Source organism: Clarias gariepinus, chromosome 6 (assembly GCF_024256425.1).
Source record: "Clarias gariepinus isolate MV-2021 ecotype Netherlands chromosome 6, CGAR_prim_01v2, whole genome shotgun sequence".
NCBI classification, from domain to species: domain Eukaryota; kingdom Metazoa; phylum Chordata; class Actinopteri; order Siluriformes; family Clariidae; genus Clarias; species Clarias gariepinus.
In genome coordinates, this window is record NC_071105.1 from 14294652 (window position 1) to 14313555 (window position 18904).

Below are 18904 nucleotides of genomic sequence, written 5' to 3' on the forward strand. Positions count from 1 at the left end.
TTGTGACTCAGAGATTAAGACTATTTTTTTTAAGATTAAGTCAATCTTCCACTGTTAGGCAGCATGTGTGATGGCTGACCCTGTGCTCTGATCCAAACAACAAGATAGGATATGTAAGAAAAAAATGATTTGACTGTACTATAATGTAAGTGACAAGTAAAGATGTATTCAATGTTATTTCTATGGTCCCAGTGCATTGTGCATTTTAGTGTGTCCTGCTCGGACATTTATAAAAAAGGTTATTAATGATAAGGTATATCAGATGTGATGCATCAGGAAAACAGATTAAAATGTTCACTGCATGACAGGTCCAGGTGCAAGACCTGGAAACAGGCTGTTCACCTACTTTCAGTTTCACTTGTAATTTCTTTTATGGACAGATGATGGTGCCACTGTGTAAGAACATGTGTGTGAAAGCTTCAAACAGTATTCACATACAGTCACAAACAGGGCCACGTTTAGTTTAGTGATTCTTATGACCACTTTGACCAGAGAAGGAAAAAAATGAGTGGCTAAATATATTTGAGCATAGTCAAATAAGGATCAGTAAAGACTATAAAAACTGAATTTGTAGGACAAAAGTCACAAAATTTACAATTATCCGGGAACACTTCCAGAAGAGTTTCGTAGTTTTTGTTAAACTATTTACTTACCCTAGTACAAAAAGTTCAGTATTCAAGAATACTATGAGGCTAAACCATGTTCCACAGCAGCAATACAGTACAAGTGGTTTTATTTAAACAAGCAGTGTGGATTTAGTGCTTGTTTAAGTGTTTAATGAAGAGTTTGGTCTTCAGTCTTCGTTTGAAGATGCACGGTGACTCAGCTCTTCAGTCAAGAGTGTACGGTTCTCATTGTGGTTTTCCTGGCCTTTTGGAATTCCTTGTGATAGACTGGCATCTCATTTAGGTACCTATGTACTTACCATGCACCCAGTGTTAAAGCTCTGGATTCACCATAACCCTAATCAGTGAAGTGGTTAGTAAAAAGGATTGATTGTATGAATAAATAAATGAATGAATGTTTGGAATTGGACACATTAGGGATGTGTCATGGCAGCCAGATTCAGATGAATTCATTTCCATCGTTGCATGTTGGTGTGAAGATCTGATGAAGATGGTGTGTGTGGACCAGCACTAGCATTGGGCCTTCACTTGTTTACTTAAATGTAGAGTGTAGATATAACCTGATAGAATGCATTAATTAAATAGAATTTTAATCTCAGGCAGAGACATTTTAAGATGTCAAAAAGTGTTTGACTCACACACTTATGGTCTTTTATACAGGGGCTTATTCAGGAGACATAGAGCACAAAGTGGGGTACAGACTGACCCTGGTTGGGGTGCCAATCCATCGCAGGGCTCACATGCTCATTAACACACAAAGGGCAATGCCACTTAGTCTAATCTGCATATCTTTTGGAATGTGAGAGGAAACCAAGCACAGGGAGAACATGCAAACCTTATGCACACAGACCCCGAGGCAGGAATCGAACACTGACCCTGAAGGTGCAAGGCGACAGTGCTAACCACTAAGCCACTGCGCCGCCAAGTGCTAAAATTAAATGCTATTATTTTCCTCAACAGCATTGCCTGACTAAAAAAGTTGTCTATTCATTTGGTTTTCTTGGTTTAGTTTAATATAAAGTTTGGCAAGTTTGTGCATTTGGAGGAACATAAACCGTGTTTTGGTCGGAAAATCTTTGGACGCAGTCTGGCAGTCCTGCGTAGCAATTCATTTGAACGTTCATTAAACCACGGTTTGGCAGAGTACTGACAGAAACCTGTCCACACACTGTGCACAATTATACAATGCAATAAAAAAAATCAATCACATTGAAAAATACAGAATATAATCCAAAATAAATATTTTCTGAACTGTTTTCCTTTTTCTAACTCCTTCAAGAAGGAGCATCTAAGAGCCAACTTCAGTGTGTCTTGGTTGGCCCAATTTGTTATTTCACTCGAAGAAAAGCGCGCGCTCTGATTGGCTACTGTGGATCGGCGTCATAATGAGAGGTGGGTCGCGTTTGCGTCGTGTTGCCAGATTGTGTACTGTAAAATATTTATAAAGAAGGAAATGTGCGTTGCATATACTTTATATAAAATCATTATATTGTAGGTTTACTATATTTAAAAACGCATTATAATGTATTAATGTAAATGTACTACAATATTATGATGTTTTTACATGAATTATCACAGAGATTTAAACACGGTTATCTGGACCAACCTGGCAACCAGAGTTTAGGCATGGGCTCTCATTTTTCCCCCCTCGCCTGTCAGTGACACATGTAGAGCAAAAGCGTGAGTCGGAGCGCTGAGCAGGACAGAGAGCTGGAGGAGACGGAGGAGCGCGGGACACGCAGAGACGCAGAGACACGCACAGAGAGACGCAGAGAGACAAGACGCACAGCTTCACACGCAATGATCAAGACTTCCTTGGATCGCATTTAACGGACAGCTCGGACATTTTAATCATCGCGAGAGGAAAGAATCCCTGAACAAAAACGTGACGACACCAGTGGAAATATAATCTGAAAACTCCATTTGATCCTCTGTGTTGGTGTGTGTGTGTGTGTGTGTGTGTGTGTGCGCGCACGGGCGCACGCACGCGCCTGACTCTGTGTGTGTGTTTGCACAGAAAAGCTTCACTACATTGGACTTTAAAATCGGGACTTTTCTCTGTCCTCCAGCACTTTCTGAGATTATTATTATTATTTTTATTTTGAAGAACACACGTTGCAATATCATCGGGCGAAAAGATCTGCGTTTTTCCATCTGAAAGAAAGACAAGAGGTGAGTTTGACGCTTTTCTTTCTCAACTTAGACACCAGAGAATTTTGTAACGGGATCGATTAATTAATGGAGTAATAATCAAAACAATTAATAGGCAGGTCGCAGATGGCTGCTTCATGTCCAGTGATTAGAGTTAATGTAAGCCACAGTGCACTTCACTTTGCTCTCGAAAACGTGACATTACAACTGAGCATATGGTTGGTGTAATTATAAGCACTTCGTGCAGATCTGTTTATCATGTAAACACGTTAATATTTTTCTGTAGCATGTTATTTTTCTGTGCCCAGGCTGCGTGCATGTGAAGTCTAGTAAATAATCCGTGCATTAATTAATCGGATCTATGATGTGCCTGATATGTCTTATGTATAACTTTGTGTTTAAATGAATTGCTACCCCCCCGCCCTCCTTCTTGTTCAAGCCGGAATGAAAGTTGCCTGTGGTCTGATCTGCTTTATCTTCCTCCCCTGCTTCCCATTCATCTGCTCTTAGATCTGATCAGCACTGAGGTATTGCTAAAAGAGCCTCCACTAATGGGCTTTAGACTGAATGCAGCTCTCTCTCTCTCTCTCTCTCTCTCTCTCTCCCTCTCTCTCTCATTACCTTTCAGTAAATACTTGCTCTTAGACTGGAGAATGAAATTGGAGAAGATTAAAGTGAATGAAAATTGCACCAATTAGTTGGAAAGGAGGCGAAGCACGAGAAGAAGTAGAAGCGCGCGCGTCGGGCGCGAGCGCGGAAATGCGCATGCGCGGATGCCGCACGATCGCGATCCCCTCTCATAAGGGTTTAACGGACTTTAACAAACTGTACGTTCTCACATGATGCCCAGGCACAGAATTAGTTTGGTTAATTGGACCCGTATTTCTAAGAGAGAGAGAGAGAGAGAGAGAGAGAGAGAGCATTCCTAATAAGGTTCTAATAAACTGTTTGAGTGTTTAATGCCTTCTTACAGTGTTCAGTGTTTGTTTGCACTGTTTCATGCAGGTGTTAATACAACACACCTTTGGGCTCCTGTGTAATAAAACAAAACTCACCCAATCCAATCCTATCCAATCCAATATGTGCACTAGTGAACGGCTCATGCACCTTTAATAATGGCCATGATCGGCTCCAGCTCCGCTTGCAATAATAACACTCTCTTAGCCAGAGAGAAAACATTGACCCGGCATGAAGAATGGCTCAGCTCAGGGTAATGTGCTATTTAAAAGCAATTTAAGGAGCTCGACAAAAGCCATGCAGCGCCTCTTTAATTGTTCCAGCAGCCCCAATGTTATCAGGCGAGCAGACATTCATCACCAAAGAGCCGACCTCAGCATTTAGATAAGGATCAAGGGCAGATTAGTGCTTCAGACGAGGTTGAGACACGCACGTGTGTTATGACATCCAAAAAGGTCCTTATAATCAAAATGATCTTTGAAGGGGCATCACTTTGGATCCAGTTTGTTTTGAAAAGTAAGTTAGTAAAAAAATTAGGCCAGCAAGTCAATTTTTTAATGACTTTTTTATTGTTATATTTGCTGTTGTTGTTGGATTACATGTCGTTCTGCTAAAATGGCGGATAAGATCCTCACTGCAACCAGAAAGTTTTTTCCTTATCATTGACGGCTGGTTATGGACCCTCTTCTGAGAAGCGGCGCACCTGCAGTTTAGATAAAAAGTCCCCCAAATAAGCATTAACATGTGTTTGTTTGTGTCCCAGCAGAGACGATGGTAAACCCAGGAGGCAGTGCTCAGTCCGCACCAGTTGGAGCCGGTACCATGTCGTGGAAGCGCTGCGCGGGATGTGGGGGGAAGATCGCCGATCGCTTCCTCCTTTACGCCATGGACAGCTACTGGCACAGCCGCTGCCTCAAATGCTCGTGCTGCCAAGCCCAGCTCGGAGAGATCGGCACCTCATGCTACACCAAGAGCGGCATGATCCTGTGCAGAAACGACTACATCAGGTCAGACCTGACTCTTAACAGCCTAATAGTTCACATGCCTCTCTTTTTCTCTCTGTATGTGTGTGTGTGTGTTACCGTCCATGTCGAGATACTCCGGTATAAGATCACAGAAGTCCGCATGGAGAGATTTCAGCGGAATACATGATGGGGCGTGTATTATTTCATCTGATGAAGAGTGGCAAATGTTTGCATGTAGGCAGTATATAAGATATTATATTGCAGTCTAATGGACTGAGTGCCTCTTAATCTAAGTGTGTCTTAGATCTCTGAAGACGTCCAGCTGGGCGTCAAGGCCGTTTGATTGCCATGTGAAATAACATTTGGAATGTAATGATGTGAAGGAGTGCAGGACATTATGGGAAAAGTTGTAAGGTGTTGGGCGTCCCAGGGAGAGCGGCCGATTTTTCCATTGAAAACGTGTGTCTCGGATTCTGCCACAGCGGCGCTCGTTAAACCGTTGTGGGTAAAGTCCCCTTGCTGAAAGAGGTCAAGCAATTGACATGCTGGCTGAGCCTGAGACGAAAGGGATTCTTCTTTCTGCTGAACATCTGCCGGGCTTGTTTTTCATCATAGAAAGAAGGGAACCACAGCGGTGCTTGCTTCAAAAGATACTAGAAGACTCAAGTGCTAGGCCGAGTTTGACGTGTGCAGGAATTTAGACAATTTAATTAGTAAAAAGGGCCTTTTTAAATATTTACACAAGGCCGTCTGACACTTGGAGTGAAGGCTAGGTCACTGTAGTCTCACTCACCTGGTGTTGCCTGATTTGACAGGGCAATCATTCAACAGTTTGACCTCAGCAAGGGCAAGTAAAGTGCACTTGAACTCGGGAAGTTTAGCCTTTTTGATTTCTGGAAATGTTCCTAGAATTGTTTAGGTTTTAAACTAAGCACTAAAGTTAGTTTACTCATGAGATATATTTATAGCATCTTAAAACTGATGAGCTTTTAAAAAAAAATTTTTTTACTTAATCTGATTTGGATGTTTTTCATAAAGTGGGAGTGCAAAAATAACATTGACATGTCATCTGTGATGGGTGCTGATCTTCCAGGCTACTGTTGAGAGAGAGAGAGGGAGAGAGTCTTTGGCAATCTAGTCATTAGCGAGTGTTTACCTTGGCTCGTGATGTGAGTCGGATCAAGTGCTGCTTTCCTGAGAAAAGCTAGGCCGCGACGCGCAGGTGTGCGGCAGGGCAAAAAAAAAGAAAGAAAGAAAAAAAGTGAGAGGACGGGTGCAAACGGCGAGAGCCTCCACTCTTTCCACTGCACCTGATCTGGAGGGATCGAGTGCTAGCCGACCCTGGCCTCCAGCCCTAATTAAAAAGAACAGGGAGGGGGAAAAGTGCCTGCACCTTTCTTTTTGTAATTAGTGTGTAGCTCACACAGGCCTGTGATGATCTGAGGAGAGATAAGAGGAAAGGACAAGAGAGTGAGAGAGAGAGAGAGAAAGAGAGAGAGAGAAAAACATCTGACAGCGAGTGCACACAATTAAAAGCTTTAATTAGAGTCCCCCTCCATTTTCCTTTAGTCCTGATGGGTTTTATCTAATGAGATCTAGTCCCTGGCTCCGATCCGCTCCCAATGACGTGTCCGAAATGAACGAGAGCCGCATCGCAAACAAAACATTTAATTAACCAAATTGGCTTTTGAGAGAGAGAGAGAGAGAGAGAGAAAGAGAGAGAGATGAAGGGGGGATTATTACGAAGACCAGTCCCCTCTGGGAGGGAGGGGGATTTAAAGGGGCCTGTCTTATTTTTGTAATGGATTATTAAATTGGCCTTGCAGTGTAAATAATGGAGTTATATATCCCGACTGACTTATATTAATACCGCCTACGCAGAAACACTCAGCCAATTGATTGGGACACTGTGAGTGAAAATGCATCACATTTCCTCTAATGGGAGATGAGGTGAACGGCCTGGGATGATGGCCATCTAATTTCAGTCCGGGAGATGAAACCAGCGGGCGCCATCGCTACACATTTAACCCAGTCAGACAGGAGACCGTTAAATGGAAACGGGAACTTTACTTTACAGAAGGTAAACATCTGGAACTGAGTGAGTTACAGAAACAATGAAAAGTTGTGCGCAGAAAGTATTCAGCCTTTTTAAAAAAAATAAATAAATAAATGTATTTACTTGATAATATTTTACGGATATTCTTCAACTCATTAGGTAGAATTGCACAAATATAGATATGTTCGACTATTTCTACAAGCTTTGTCCATGATGTTCCTCTAAGCTCCGGGTGTGTGTTATATGTTCAGGCAACAGAGTATAAAGTGATGGAGAGAGAATTAATTTCGCTACTGAATAATCACATGACCGTAAGAGGCGGGTGGAGGGAGAGGGGGCACTGTCTCTTTAATTGAATAGGCCTAGGTAATTAAATGGCACTTTTCCAATAGAACGTGCTAGGTAAATCTAATAGTTGGTTATTTAATATCACTTTGAAGTTAGCCCACTCGAGCACAGTGACAGCACATGAGCATGTGAACTATTAGGCTGTGAGAGAGGAGAGAAAAAAAAAAAAAACCTGGGATCTCAGAAATTAATTAAATCGCATGCAATTTAGGGGAAACGTTTATCTTGATTTGTCATAACAGAATTAATTCAAGGACTTCAATCCACCAGGGACTAGATCTGTTACTCTGAATTAACCAAGTGTAATTTGGCTGCCTTTTTTTTTTTGCCCCCCCTCCCTCTCTTCTCTTCCCTTTCCGTCTCTTCCCTTTCCTTTCCCTGCCTCTCTCGTTTTCCCCTTTCCACTCTCAGTCCCCCCCCCTCACCATCTCTTCCTCTAATGTAGCCTTGCCATTATGCAAAGCCGGGCTTAAGTATCAAACTCGGTGCTTTTAAGGTTCTTTGGCTGCTAATGTTGAGAGGCATTTTTATAATGGACTGTGATGCCGAAATCATTGTTGTACTACCTTACATCACTCTGCTCAAAAGGTTCTGCCTAAGAGGCCAGCATTTGCCAGATGGCCCTAAATTGCTCCACTAGGTTGTAATTCACCTCACAGCCAGCGTCCAAATTAAATCCAGTAGACATCGTTCGATGGAGTGTAGACAGCTCCAAATATTTCTCTTATGAAAGACAGACGTGGTCGGGACCGTCTGTTTTTAGCCTTCTGCTCCGCAATGGAAAAACCTTAATAAATCAACATTGCGTGATGTCTCGTTGACAAGACCATCTTTTCGTTATGTGTGATTGATCGCCAAGCGAATAGCCTGGAGGAAAAAAGCAAAAAGAAAGAGAACAACAACTAAGGCAGAGAACGGCACGGTTCGGGGAGGAGGAGGAGGAGGAGGCGAAAACCAGCGGTGTCACTGCAATTAAAGAGTCCCCAGGCTTTAATTATACTGACCCAGGCTTGCTCTACCCGCCTCTCCCTAACACTGCAGCTCAATGGTGAGAGAGAGAGACCATTAGAGGCCAAGGGCAGACTGATAGCGACTTAATTGAGCACCTAACGCCTTCAGGCCCTTAAATCAAATACTATCAGGAGCCAACCCCTGGTCAAATCATTAACCCACCACGTATAGCTCAGACTGATAAAATGAAATCCTGCTTCCTTGTGTCTTCTCGTTTTTTCCTAAAGATGTCCACACATGGGAAATTAAAAAAACAAAAAACAAAACAAAAAAAACCCAGCAACGACGACACCAACCCTACCCAACTATGGCAAGACTGTAAACAGTGGAATGTGTGTTGAGTGCTGACGGGTTGAGTGTGTGGAAAAGCTTTTCCGAGCAGAAGCGCTATCGGAAGATTAAGGTAGATGTCATTTGGCAGTTGAGGAGAATGGCAGCATTTAAAGATATCCCTCTGACATTTTCCACGGCTCGTCCGTTCAATTTACGCCGTCGAAGGCGCGCCGTTGTCACAGGCCTGGAGCTAATTACTTTTGAAATTGAGTTTTGATTGAGCCTCCCCAATCGATGCCACAGCAAAATTTGTTTCTCTGCTTGCCTATGAGCAGCTATCTGAGCGCCGATATTAAAGCGACATGCTTTCTTTTTTTCCGTTTTCCTTTTTCCACCAGAGCACACCCCTGCGAAACATGCAAAGCGTAGGGAGATTTCCAGAAACAGCGCAGAGTTGTGAAAGCATGCTGCTTTTCTCACGTTAGGAATGCGCATACTAAGTTTATAAGAAATTCAATTACACCCAGGTGCGATTCAGCACTTACGTCTACTATTTAATATCCGTCAGATTTTTTTCCCTCATTATTTCTTCGGTGCAAGTTTCGCCAGCTTTCTAAAAGTGTTGCGCTTTTTCCGTCCCCGCACCTCTTTTGCCTCGCGCTCCCGTTGAATATCTGCCCCCCCCTTCCTTCCACTCGTTTCATCCCTTCCACATTTTCTATCTCGCTCACTCCTCCTTCTCCCTCCCTCCCTACCTCCCTCCCTCCCTCCCTCCCGCCAGAGCTTGTCAGATGCTGTGGTCTTATTTGATTGCATAGGAAAAGTGCACTGATAGAGCAAACACCAGTGAGATATGATGACAAATGGGTCCAGATCCCAGTAAATTACTTTCGGCTCAAATCGAAATTTCATTCAGTTTGTTGCTCGGCGAGATGAAGTAATCTAAATTGTGGACTCTGAAGGCAGATAGAAGAGAAGCAGGAGCAAGCATTTCATTATCAAGAGGCCGAGAGAGAGAGGGAGAGAGGGTTAGGGATGAAAGAGATGAGCGCCAGCAAATCTAAAGTGTTGACACCGTGATTGAAAAGGTTAACCCATGCACATTATATATCAAGCCAGGCTGGCCGAGGGTTTCTAATGGAAACGGAGCACGCGCCGCGCTCCTAATGGCTAAAGCACTACGTCTTCCCCTAGATGTACAATCAAATGCTCTTAGGTCCTGATTGCTTATGTTCCAGGTTATTATAGGTAGTGAAAAAAAACGAGTGCTGAAGGTAATACGTAGGCGAGCGGCAGCGCTACAAGCTTTTGGAGGACACGACAGGATTTTTTCATTTGGACGGCTGGCATTACAACCATTTTACATTTTCCAATATCAGAAAAATTGAAGATGCCATTTGTTTCTCTCTGTGTGTGTGCCTGTCTGTGTGTGTGTGTGTAGCTATTGCTGCAGGCACAGGATTGCAATGATATAAGCTAAGCCTCACTGCAGGATTTTATTATCACAGTCAAGTGTAAACAGGCAGTCAAACAGACGCCGTGCGTATATTAATTCTGCTTTATTCCATCCAAAGTTATAATAAATACTGTAATAAAGTTCACTTCAATAAGCATGGTGTACATTTCGCAATAAAGACTTATATTTCAGAACTGTTTGTGAGATTGTTGAACTTCGTAGCTACTTTTTCTTTCATTTGTAATTTCTATTTTTGCTGGAGTCTCTCTCTCTCTCTCACTCACTCATTTACTCAATCTCTCACTTTGCGAATGTGTGTGTGTGTGTGTGTATGTTTGTCTTGGATATCAGTAGCTACAGGCCATACATGTATCCGTGTTTAAATGTTTTGCCATCTGTCTCTGCCTGCGCTGTTGCTAACTTTTTTGTCAATGTGTGTGTGTGTGTGTTTGTAGGTTATTCGGAAACAGCGGGGCGTGCAGTGCTTGTGGCCAATCCATCCCAGCCAGTGAACTGGTCATGAGGGCGCAGGGCAACGTGTACCACCTCAAGGTAACCCCCCCTCACCCTGCACCCCCCCCACATGCTGGAGGTCATTACATCATCCACACAAATAAACCTCAAAAGAGTCTAATAACCTGTTGAGATTTGATATCATTAGCTATAAAATTGATATCATAAATACAATTTATATAATAACCAACATAACAGATTCTTTCTCATACTTTTAGGAAGCCTATTAATATTTAAAAAAAAATTACAAATAATTTGCTTATTTCTAACTATTGTGCTCGTTAATTATAATTTTTTTAATACTTTATTATGATTATAAAGTTTGTACTAAACAATCAGATGTGGACCAAATGATGATTCTGTGCGCGGGAGTGAAAGTTACACTGTTGCATTATGGGTAACGAGAGCCTATTGTCACATTCTCTGGCAGTGTTTCACGTGTTCTACCTGCCGGAACCGGCTTGTCCCCGGAGACCGGTTCCACTACATCAACGGCAGCTTGTTCTGCGAACACGATAGACCAACAGCGCTCATGAACGGCCACTTGAGTTCACTGCAGACGAACCCGCTACTTCCTGACCAGAAGGTAAACACCAGCTCCCCTGCTTCAGACTCCGTCGTCTCATAAACACACTCGGAAATACAAACCAGACAGATCGGCTTTTGTAATGTCAGCATTTGTCCAGGAAGCCTTTGAGATTACGACACTTTCGCCATACTTTTCTCATAACCGATATAAAACATGTGATAATATTTTGTACAATAGGACTAATACATCCTTTTACTCTAACAAGAACAATAACAGTGTATATATATATATATATATATATATATATATATATATACTGCACACACACACACACACACACACACTGTTTATATTTACTGCTCAAAAAAATTAAGGGAACACTTAATCCTGGTTTGACTTGAACCTTACATACACATACATATGAGGGGTGTTCAAGTCAAACCGGGACTAATTGTTCCCTTAATTTTTTTGAGCAGTAAATGTAAACAGTGTGTGTGTGTATGTGTGTGTGTGTGTGTGTGTGTGTAACTATCCTAAGTTTGCCTGTTTAAGGTTGGTCCATGAGGCTAATTTTTTAAATAAGGAAAGTTTCCTTGCATGCAGTTTTTATATAAATCATAACACAGTTGCCTCAGAGTATATAATTTCTCATCGCATTTATGAAAATTATTTATTATTTTTTTTAAGTTAAAGTCAGTAGCCATTGTGAATCCTGAATAACTCCGCACAAACCTATGGATTTTAATTTTATGTTAGTAAAGTTTGATAACAATATAGTTTTTATTTGTATATTTTTAATATGAAGTAATCTTGTTATTATACAAATTTATTTATTGTATTGTATAATGACGTTACCGGTCCGAATCACATGTCGAGGAAGATGTGTTATGATTTAAACGTACGTTTTGCACGATGTCTCTTAGTAGCTGTACACTTTTCTTACTCATTAGCTTCATCTGAGTTGCGATTATAGCGTTATTATTAACAACAAAACAAAAAAAAAATCTAACTTGAGCTGATCAGCCAGGTCTTGGCTGATTGATTATATTAGGGATCAAATTTACTAAAAATTATGCACTTTTCATTTTTGGCTGAACTCTTCCTTTAAAGCAACAATTTAATTTCCTTGCAAATGTATTATTAAATAGCTGTAATCATTTCGTTAAAAAAAAACTATATACATGAAATATGACTTTTCAGTGTAAATCTACAATTTTGCAGCCGTGTTTGTTTATCAGTTGTGATATTTTTCATTATTATCTCTAACTTTCACGCTGTTCAATTTTTTTGGCATGTCGCCCACATCTGACATCTGGCGCTCATTAAAAAGCTATAATTTATCATTTAATTTGACGAAATCTCTTCACTGAGTGCTGCAGACTTGCATAACAGATTTCACGTTTCTCGTTAGTCCTCCGGCGCGACCGTCGTTCTGAAACACGATCTCTCGTGGCAGCGTCGTCTTCTCGTTCGCCACGCCCGTCTCCGTCCCCGTCCCCGTCCCGTGTCATTCATAGTGGTGTAATGGATTTACATTCCCAACATACGCTCGCCGCGTACGAACCCGACTGCTGTTTGTCACTAAGCCTGTAGCTTAGCATGTATATTTATCTACAGTCGCTGCGAGTAACTAAACGTCTGGTTGTTATCCGGAGAGGACGACACAGGAAGCGTGACAGCAGCAGAATTGCTTTTTAAAGGGGGAAAAATGACAGCGGATCTAAAAGCACTTTAACTCGCTCGCCGAAAGCCCCTCAGGCCCAAGGTCAGGCCTGCAAGACAAGAGCAATTCAGTCTCGGTGAAAGCTAATTTGTCACAATTAATGTCAGCTCCATAAAATGAGAGGACTGCTAACGCAAGCTCGCTGTTGGTTAAGTGAGAGAAAGGAGGGGTGATTGGGGAGGTGGGGGGGGTGTGGGTGCGTGTGTGTGAACAAAAAAAAAAGTAAAAAGTTTTCCTACGTAATTCTGCAGCCTTCATATTTCAGACTGATTATGTATTGATGACATTGATTCATTTGCGCTTTGCCTCAAGAGCCACAATAGATATTAAATCCTATTGACTGAAGACAAATTGTAATTTTGCACAGCGGATGGATCGCCCTCGTTTCTGATGACACAGGTTTGAATTTTTAGCGCTCACCGATGCCAATCAGCAGATCCTGACTTATTGCCTCGTGGTCAGAATATCACCTGCTGCGTCGCTGTTTTACACGCCTTCATTCGATATGCATCACATTTACAATAGAAAAGCCAAACAACAACACTTTCCTATATGCTAGGCGAAAAGGTGCTAAAAACAGAGGCACATGGGATATAATTTTTTTCTTCTAATGTATTTATAGATAAACTTTAAAAAAACACACGTATTGCATTATATCTAGAAAAAAAATAACACAGGACGTTTAACCAAATAGTGTGGAAACTAAACTACAAATTTCGTATTAATATTTACATAATATAATATATATTTCGAAATATATTTATTTTTAAACTGGCTCCATTTAAATAAGAAGGAATTTCTCGGGAGATTTAGCTGTATTACACAGTTATTGATTTATTTTTTTAAATCCGTTAAATAATATCTGAATATCCCTGAGAGCACTCACTATACTGTATTGCAGCATCCCTGTTTTTTTTTTTTTTTTATAAATAGTCTCACTATAGGCTTCCATAAATAAAGAAACCCAGTAACAAAAATCTGAAATGTCGAATTTTATTTAATTCATGTAACAACCTGGTATTTATTAAATAACCGTCGATTTCTGCAGAACGAAACAAATTTCTTATTTAATTATCTATTTTTGGTGGATTATTAACTGTGTTCCGCCAACTGCTGACAGTGTTCCAGTGTCTCTCCACCAGTGTCTCCGCCAACGTTTTTCCATTATTGCAAGTAATATTTGTAATCTCAATGTAATGACCTCGGTTTTCAGTCCTTCCGGGCAGCATGCTAAGCTTGTAATAAATAAAATGAGAGATTTATTTATGTAATTCCTGCTCTGGCCTTTGGGACAGTGAGTAACCACAGAGTTCATCGCCATCCGACTGTATCAGCAGCAGCTTAGTGACACATAATGAGTATTGATACGCAGACAGCGCAGTTGTGTGGGTGGGTGCGAGTCTGTGTGCGAGAGAGTGTGTGCGTGTGTGTGTTTGTGTGTTCGTTTGTGTGTGTGAGATTTCACCTTCCAGAACGGAAAAAGGGAAGGAAAGAAGGGAGGACTGAGAACAAGGGCAGCCCGAGGGAGCAGAAAGCCTAGAAAAAAAGGAGAGCGGGAAAAAAGACCAGTGAGGAAGAAGAGAGTGAGATGACAAGAGATGAAGAGGGCATGAAGGAAAGAGCTCCATTAAGCTCGGTATTCCGTCAGAAGGCTTTTAAGAGCTCGTCACTTTTACAAATCAGTGCTAAGAGGGTGGCGTGTCTCAAATTGAATGCCTTTGCATTATCTAGCTTAATTTGAAATGTCTGCTTAAGCCGTTGGTCCCTCCCTCGCTCCTCTCGCTCGACGGCTGCGGCTGTAAATATGAGGCCTCATTGTTTATTTATGGCGCGACATCAATTGTAGTGAAAACAGCTGAATTATTAATGCTAAAATGCAATCTGAATATTGGCTCTGCTGCTTTAATTATAGCAAGGAGAGAAGTCTTAAATACACGCCGGCACCTCTGCCTGCTCACTAGAGAGGAAAGAGAAGAAAAAAAGAAAAGAAAGAGCGACACAGCCAAGTGTCTTCAGCAGATGCTTGAGATGAATAATGCCGTAGAGTATTGCGTTATTATGGACTTCAGCAACAGCAGTACAGTTCCTGATAGTTGAGATACAGTGAAGTGTGTACGTCTGAGCCCTTCAATACTGAACTCTTCCATTCTGAATGAACCCTGAGCCCTGAGTGACCGAGTCGGCCCGGAAAAACTGTGCAAACTACGCCGTGAAATCCATGCAGAAGCAACATACGGGGAGGATCGGAGAGAGGAGCCGAAAGCTTCCCCTACTTCAGCGGATATGAGGTCCCGTCTGGCCACCAATGTTTTTATTATTTGCGATTTCATGGCGACATAATTGGCGTCGTGCATGTCGGCAGCTCAGGACATTTGATGCTCATTTATTAAGTGGGCCTCCTGGCTTCTCCCTAATCTCTTTGTTCAGGACAGACAAATTACCTTTCTCATGCTGAGGCCGAGCCCGAGGGAGCCAAACCTTCCCTGCCTTCTCCTTAATTAGCCCTCCGAAAGTGTGTGTGTGTCTGTGTGAGTTTGTGTGTGTGAGGGGGGGGTTTGCAATTACTAATAGACTGAAACCCTCCTAGTAACTTGAGGAAGGAAGGGAGAAGTAAATTGCCCCTAGAATGTTTAAAACAAAAGGAACAGCAGCGAGAGAAAAGAAGTTGGGCTCCAATGCCTGTGAAAGCGGAGCGCTGTTGCTTAGACGTGCCTCTAATTTTCCCTGTTGCTCCGCTCCGCAGAAGCCGTGCACCCTGGGGGCTGTGCTGAAGCGCTGCTCAAAACCGAGACAAAAAGAGACTAACTTCATAAAACGTTCTTTCGAGTTAATGCGGAGGAAATAGGGCAGCAGATGGTTTCCAAAGCCTCGCCGATCAATAAATTAAGCGGCTGCTTTAGCAGAGCTGCCAGTACAGAACACCACCTTCATTTGACACAGAAATATGTACAAGGATATTTTTGGAATATTCCAAGTTTCTTTTTCTACTTCTTCTATTTATTTGCTTGTTTTTGTCGTACATGTATTACTGATTTACCACTGAGAAATAAGATCTTATATATAAAGGGCTATTTGTTCCAAGTTTTGCTTTATTATTATTATTATTATTATTAGTCGTTGTGCTCATTTTTTAATCATATTTAGACTTATAGATAATTTAACTGTATAGTAAAGTGAACGACATGATGTAGATTATCTACTAATAAATGAAGACCTCAGTGTGAAGCATACTTAGTTTTCACCTGTTCCCTGTTATCACACTGAGATGATCACCTCTAATCTTCCAAAAAAAGTGAAATCCTCATTAGGGATATTGTAAATTGTAAAACTCACAAAAAAAAAATTCTAAGTTAACAGTTTCTAACGAAGAAGGTTCAATTTTAGAAAAATGTCACAATATTCTTAAAGTGAATTCTAACTGTGTGTCATTATGAAAATGTCAGTGTGATACACACACACACACACACACACACATACACACACACACACACACATTGGGCTTTTAAAGGGAGTGAGAGGAAACTCGGGAACTGATTTAATTAGATATCACAATAACACACACGCGCGCACACACACACAGACACACACAATTGCACTTTTTCCTAATATATTCCCCTTAAACACAGGTTATGAAAATAAAGCTGATATTTCTGCCACGCTTTCTCACACCCTCATCATTATCTTGTATTTGCATGCGTTATATTTCTGAAGGCAAGACCCTCAGAAGTATCGAACACAGGTGTAAAATCTCCAACCTTAAAAACTAAAAAGGTTGTTGTTTTTGTTTAAACTGGAGCGGTGCTATGACTGCGTGGTTGTAATTCATCCCATCTGCTACACACTGGCCTACTTTGGAATAATGCTTGTCCTGTTCTGGGAAAGTCTAATACATGTTCTGATCTCTCTCTCTCTCTCTCTCTCTCTCTCTCTCTTTCTCTCTCTCTATCTTCAGGTGTGTTAGGAGGGTGGATTTGCTCAAAGCGGGATGTGTGCCTTCATTCCAGCCCTCGATCATTTGTCACTGAAGATCTCTCAGTCCTGACCAGACCGCCGTCCCCCACACCCTCCTTTCCTATTCACTTCCGGAGTCGCAGCACTTCCCCAGCTTCCCCCTTTACGATATCCCAGAATCCCTCTGACCTGACCCCTGATCACAGGCGGATTCCCAGCGTTACGACGCTTTCAATGGAAATTTGAGGACTCCATGACTTACAGGAGACCGATCAGACCCTGTGGGACTCAAAGACAGAGAGGGTGGGAGAGAAAGAAAGAAAGAGAGAGAGAGAGGGAGGCAGAGAGTGAAAAGAGAACTAAACCAAGCAGAAGGACATTTTGGATAAACGAGAGAGAAAAAAAAAGGAGTCAGACAAATGAAGCTAATCAGCTGCAGTGTTTCGTATCGCAGTTCTTACATTTGTTTGATAATTAAGAGGGGCAAAACAGACTGTTTTTTTTTCCTTTTTACCTCTTTTTTGTTCCTTCTTACTTCCTTATCTATTCTCTTTTTCGTCAATGCTCTTTCTCCACTTTCTATATTTTAAATGTTGTAAAGGGAATGTGTTTTTTCTTCTTTTTTCTTTTCGGGTGATTCAAAAATCAAAAAGACTGGGTATCCGTGGCTTTTTTTGTGCTAATCGAATCATGAACACTCTTGGTGTATTTGTAAAACTATCACGTATGTATGCATGTAAATGTTTTGTCCCAACGTGGCTACCGTACATCCTCCACGTGACCCCGCCCCTTCTCCCCGGAACCTGAAACCATGGCTAAGAAACGCATAGCTGTCCACTTGTAAATGCTGAATGAGAGAGAAATCTATTTGTGATATTTTCAGAGACATTGGCTCCAGTATGGTGTATTTAATTAATAAAAAAAGTTCCAGAAAGGGAGCACTTCTTTCTGTGACCCTGTTCAGATTTGTCTTGCTTCTCATGATTTCAGGATTCTTTGCATCCTGTCGGTATGAAATGTTTAATAGCGTTCGTGTTTTATACATTTCCATAGTACTGATGTTTATCCAGGGTAGCACACAATATCCGCATGGAGCTCGTAATTGAGGTTCGAGGTTATTGCACAGGGGTTCAACAGTATTTCTTTAGCAGTCCTGGGATTAGAGCTCACAGTTTTCTGATCGCTAGCTCTCTAGCTCTACAAATTAAAATTTTTTTCCTCCCCCATCAGGAGAGCCGAATGCTTTGTATTATCACAGCGATTTATCTCTGAGTTTCTCTCGAGAAAAGGGCTCATTAGCAAAACTATGCTTTTCCATTAACCTTCCTGAATGCAGAGACATCTCCGAGCATCCATCCAGCCCTCCATTGTGTCTCCTCAGCTTTTCTCCGCAGTAATTATGAATGCACATGATGGGCTGGCTAATTGGAAACGGATAAACATGTATCCTTGGTCCTTCTTTTCAGACGAACATGCTATTTAGTGCTGCGGACGCAGGGCCAAACGCCCCCTTTGAAGATTCAATTACCGCTGGGAGAGAGAAAGGTGTTTCAGCGCAGCATGAATGGACTATTTACAGAACAAATCGGCGTTTGAAGCCGTTGCGCGACCTAATGGGTATGAAGGGGATCTGATTAGCATAATACACAGAAAGCCTGGCCGGTTCTGCCTCACTCATTAGACAGGTGGATCTTAACAGTACATGAACCGAATGTGACCGTGTATTTTGCAAGTTTGATCATGGTCATTGCACGGTCACTATTTATGAAAACCACAGCGCTTTCCCTAAATTTTGATTTGAGAAATAGAGTGATTTTTCCCCCATTTATTTTTTTTATTACGGAACATTTGGTTCAGGTCTGTGGTTTGCAGATTGAATTATAACCAGTTCCTGTTTACTACAGAAAGATTTTTAAGAGCTCACAGTCCATGTTCTTTTTGAAAATTGGCATGTAGAATTCTTCCCAAGAGTCAGCTCCAAAATTATTGGAACAAGCAAAAATGACACTAAACACCAGTTTTGTCTTTAGTTAACCTTTGGTCAACCCTGTCTATAGGTACAGTTACGGCAGTGAGCCTCTTTCTGTAAGGTCTTACATATTTGGCGATATTTCTAAAAAGATTTTGTTCTACTTCTGCATGCAGATTATTACAAGCGTCTTTATGTCCTTATGTTTGTGACCTTTCCCCTACAATTCAGACCACATGTTCTAAATAGCACTCGAATCCCAGACATCGCAATTGTTTTGTTGCTGTGCATCTGTTTCTGAGCTGATTTGGGTAAATGGGTTCATAATCTTGACAAATCTGTGGCCATGCTTTAACCTCCTGACAGAGGTAATTAT

The 18904-nt window shown here is 41.5% G+C and overlaps 1 protein-coding gene across 2 annotated transcripts; it reads left to right on the forward strand.

The window, feature by feature from the left end:
• The first annotated feature begins 2322 nt into the window (after window positions 1-2322).
• Window positions 2323-17522, forward strand: lmo4b (LIM domain only 4b). 2 transcript variants are annotated; one of them, XM_053498919.1, is made up of 5 exons: window positions 2323-2798; window positions 4498-4741; window positions 10299-10395; window positions 10787-10942; window positions 16561-17522. In XM_053498919.1, exons 2-5 carry the CDS (start codon window positions 4506-4508, stop codon window positions 16567-16569), a joined length of 498 nt encoding a protein of 165 aa, XP_053354894.1. In that variant the 5' UTR covers window positions 2323-2798; window positions 4498-4505; the 3' UTR covers window positions 16570-17522. The 2 variants fall into 2 exon arrangements, with proteins under 2 accessions (XP_053354894.1, XP_053354895.1); XM_053498920.1 differs by having other exon boundaries at window positions 4501-4741.
• The last annotated feature ends 1382 nt before the right edge of the window (window positions 17523-18904 follow it).

Excerpts from the sequence above, each read along its gene's own strand:
- lmo4b (XM_053498919.1), top strand. The coding sequence starts at position 4,506 with ATGGTAAACCCAGGAGGCAGTGCTCAGTCCGCACCAGTTGGAGCCGGT. Across the intron at positions 4,742-10,298 it reads TGCAGAAACGACTACATCAG|GTTATTCGGAAACAGCGGGG; the intron begins GTCAGACCTGAC and ends GTGTGTTTGTAG. Across the intron at positions 10,396-10,786 it reads GCAACGTGTACCACCTCAAG|TGTTTCACGTGTTCTACCTG; the intron begins GTAACCCCCCCT and ends ATTCTCTGGCAG.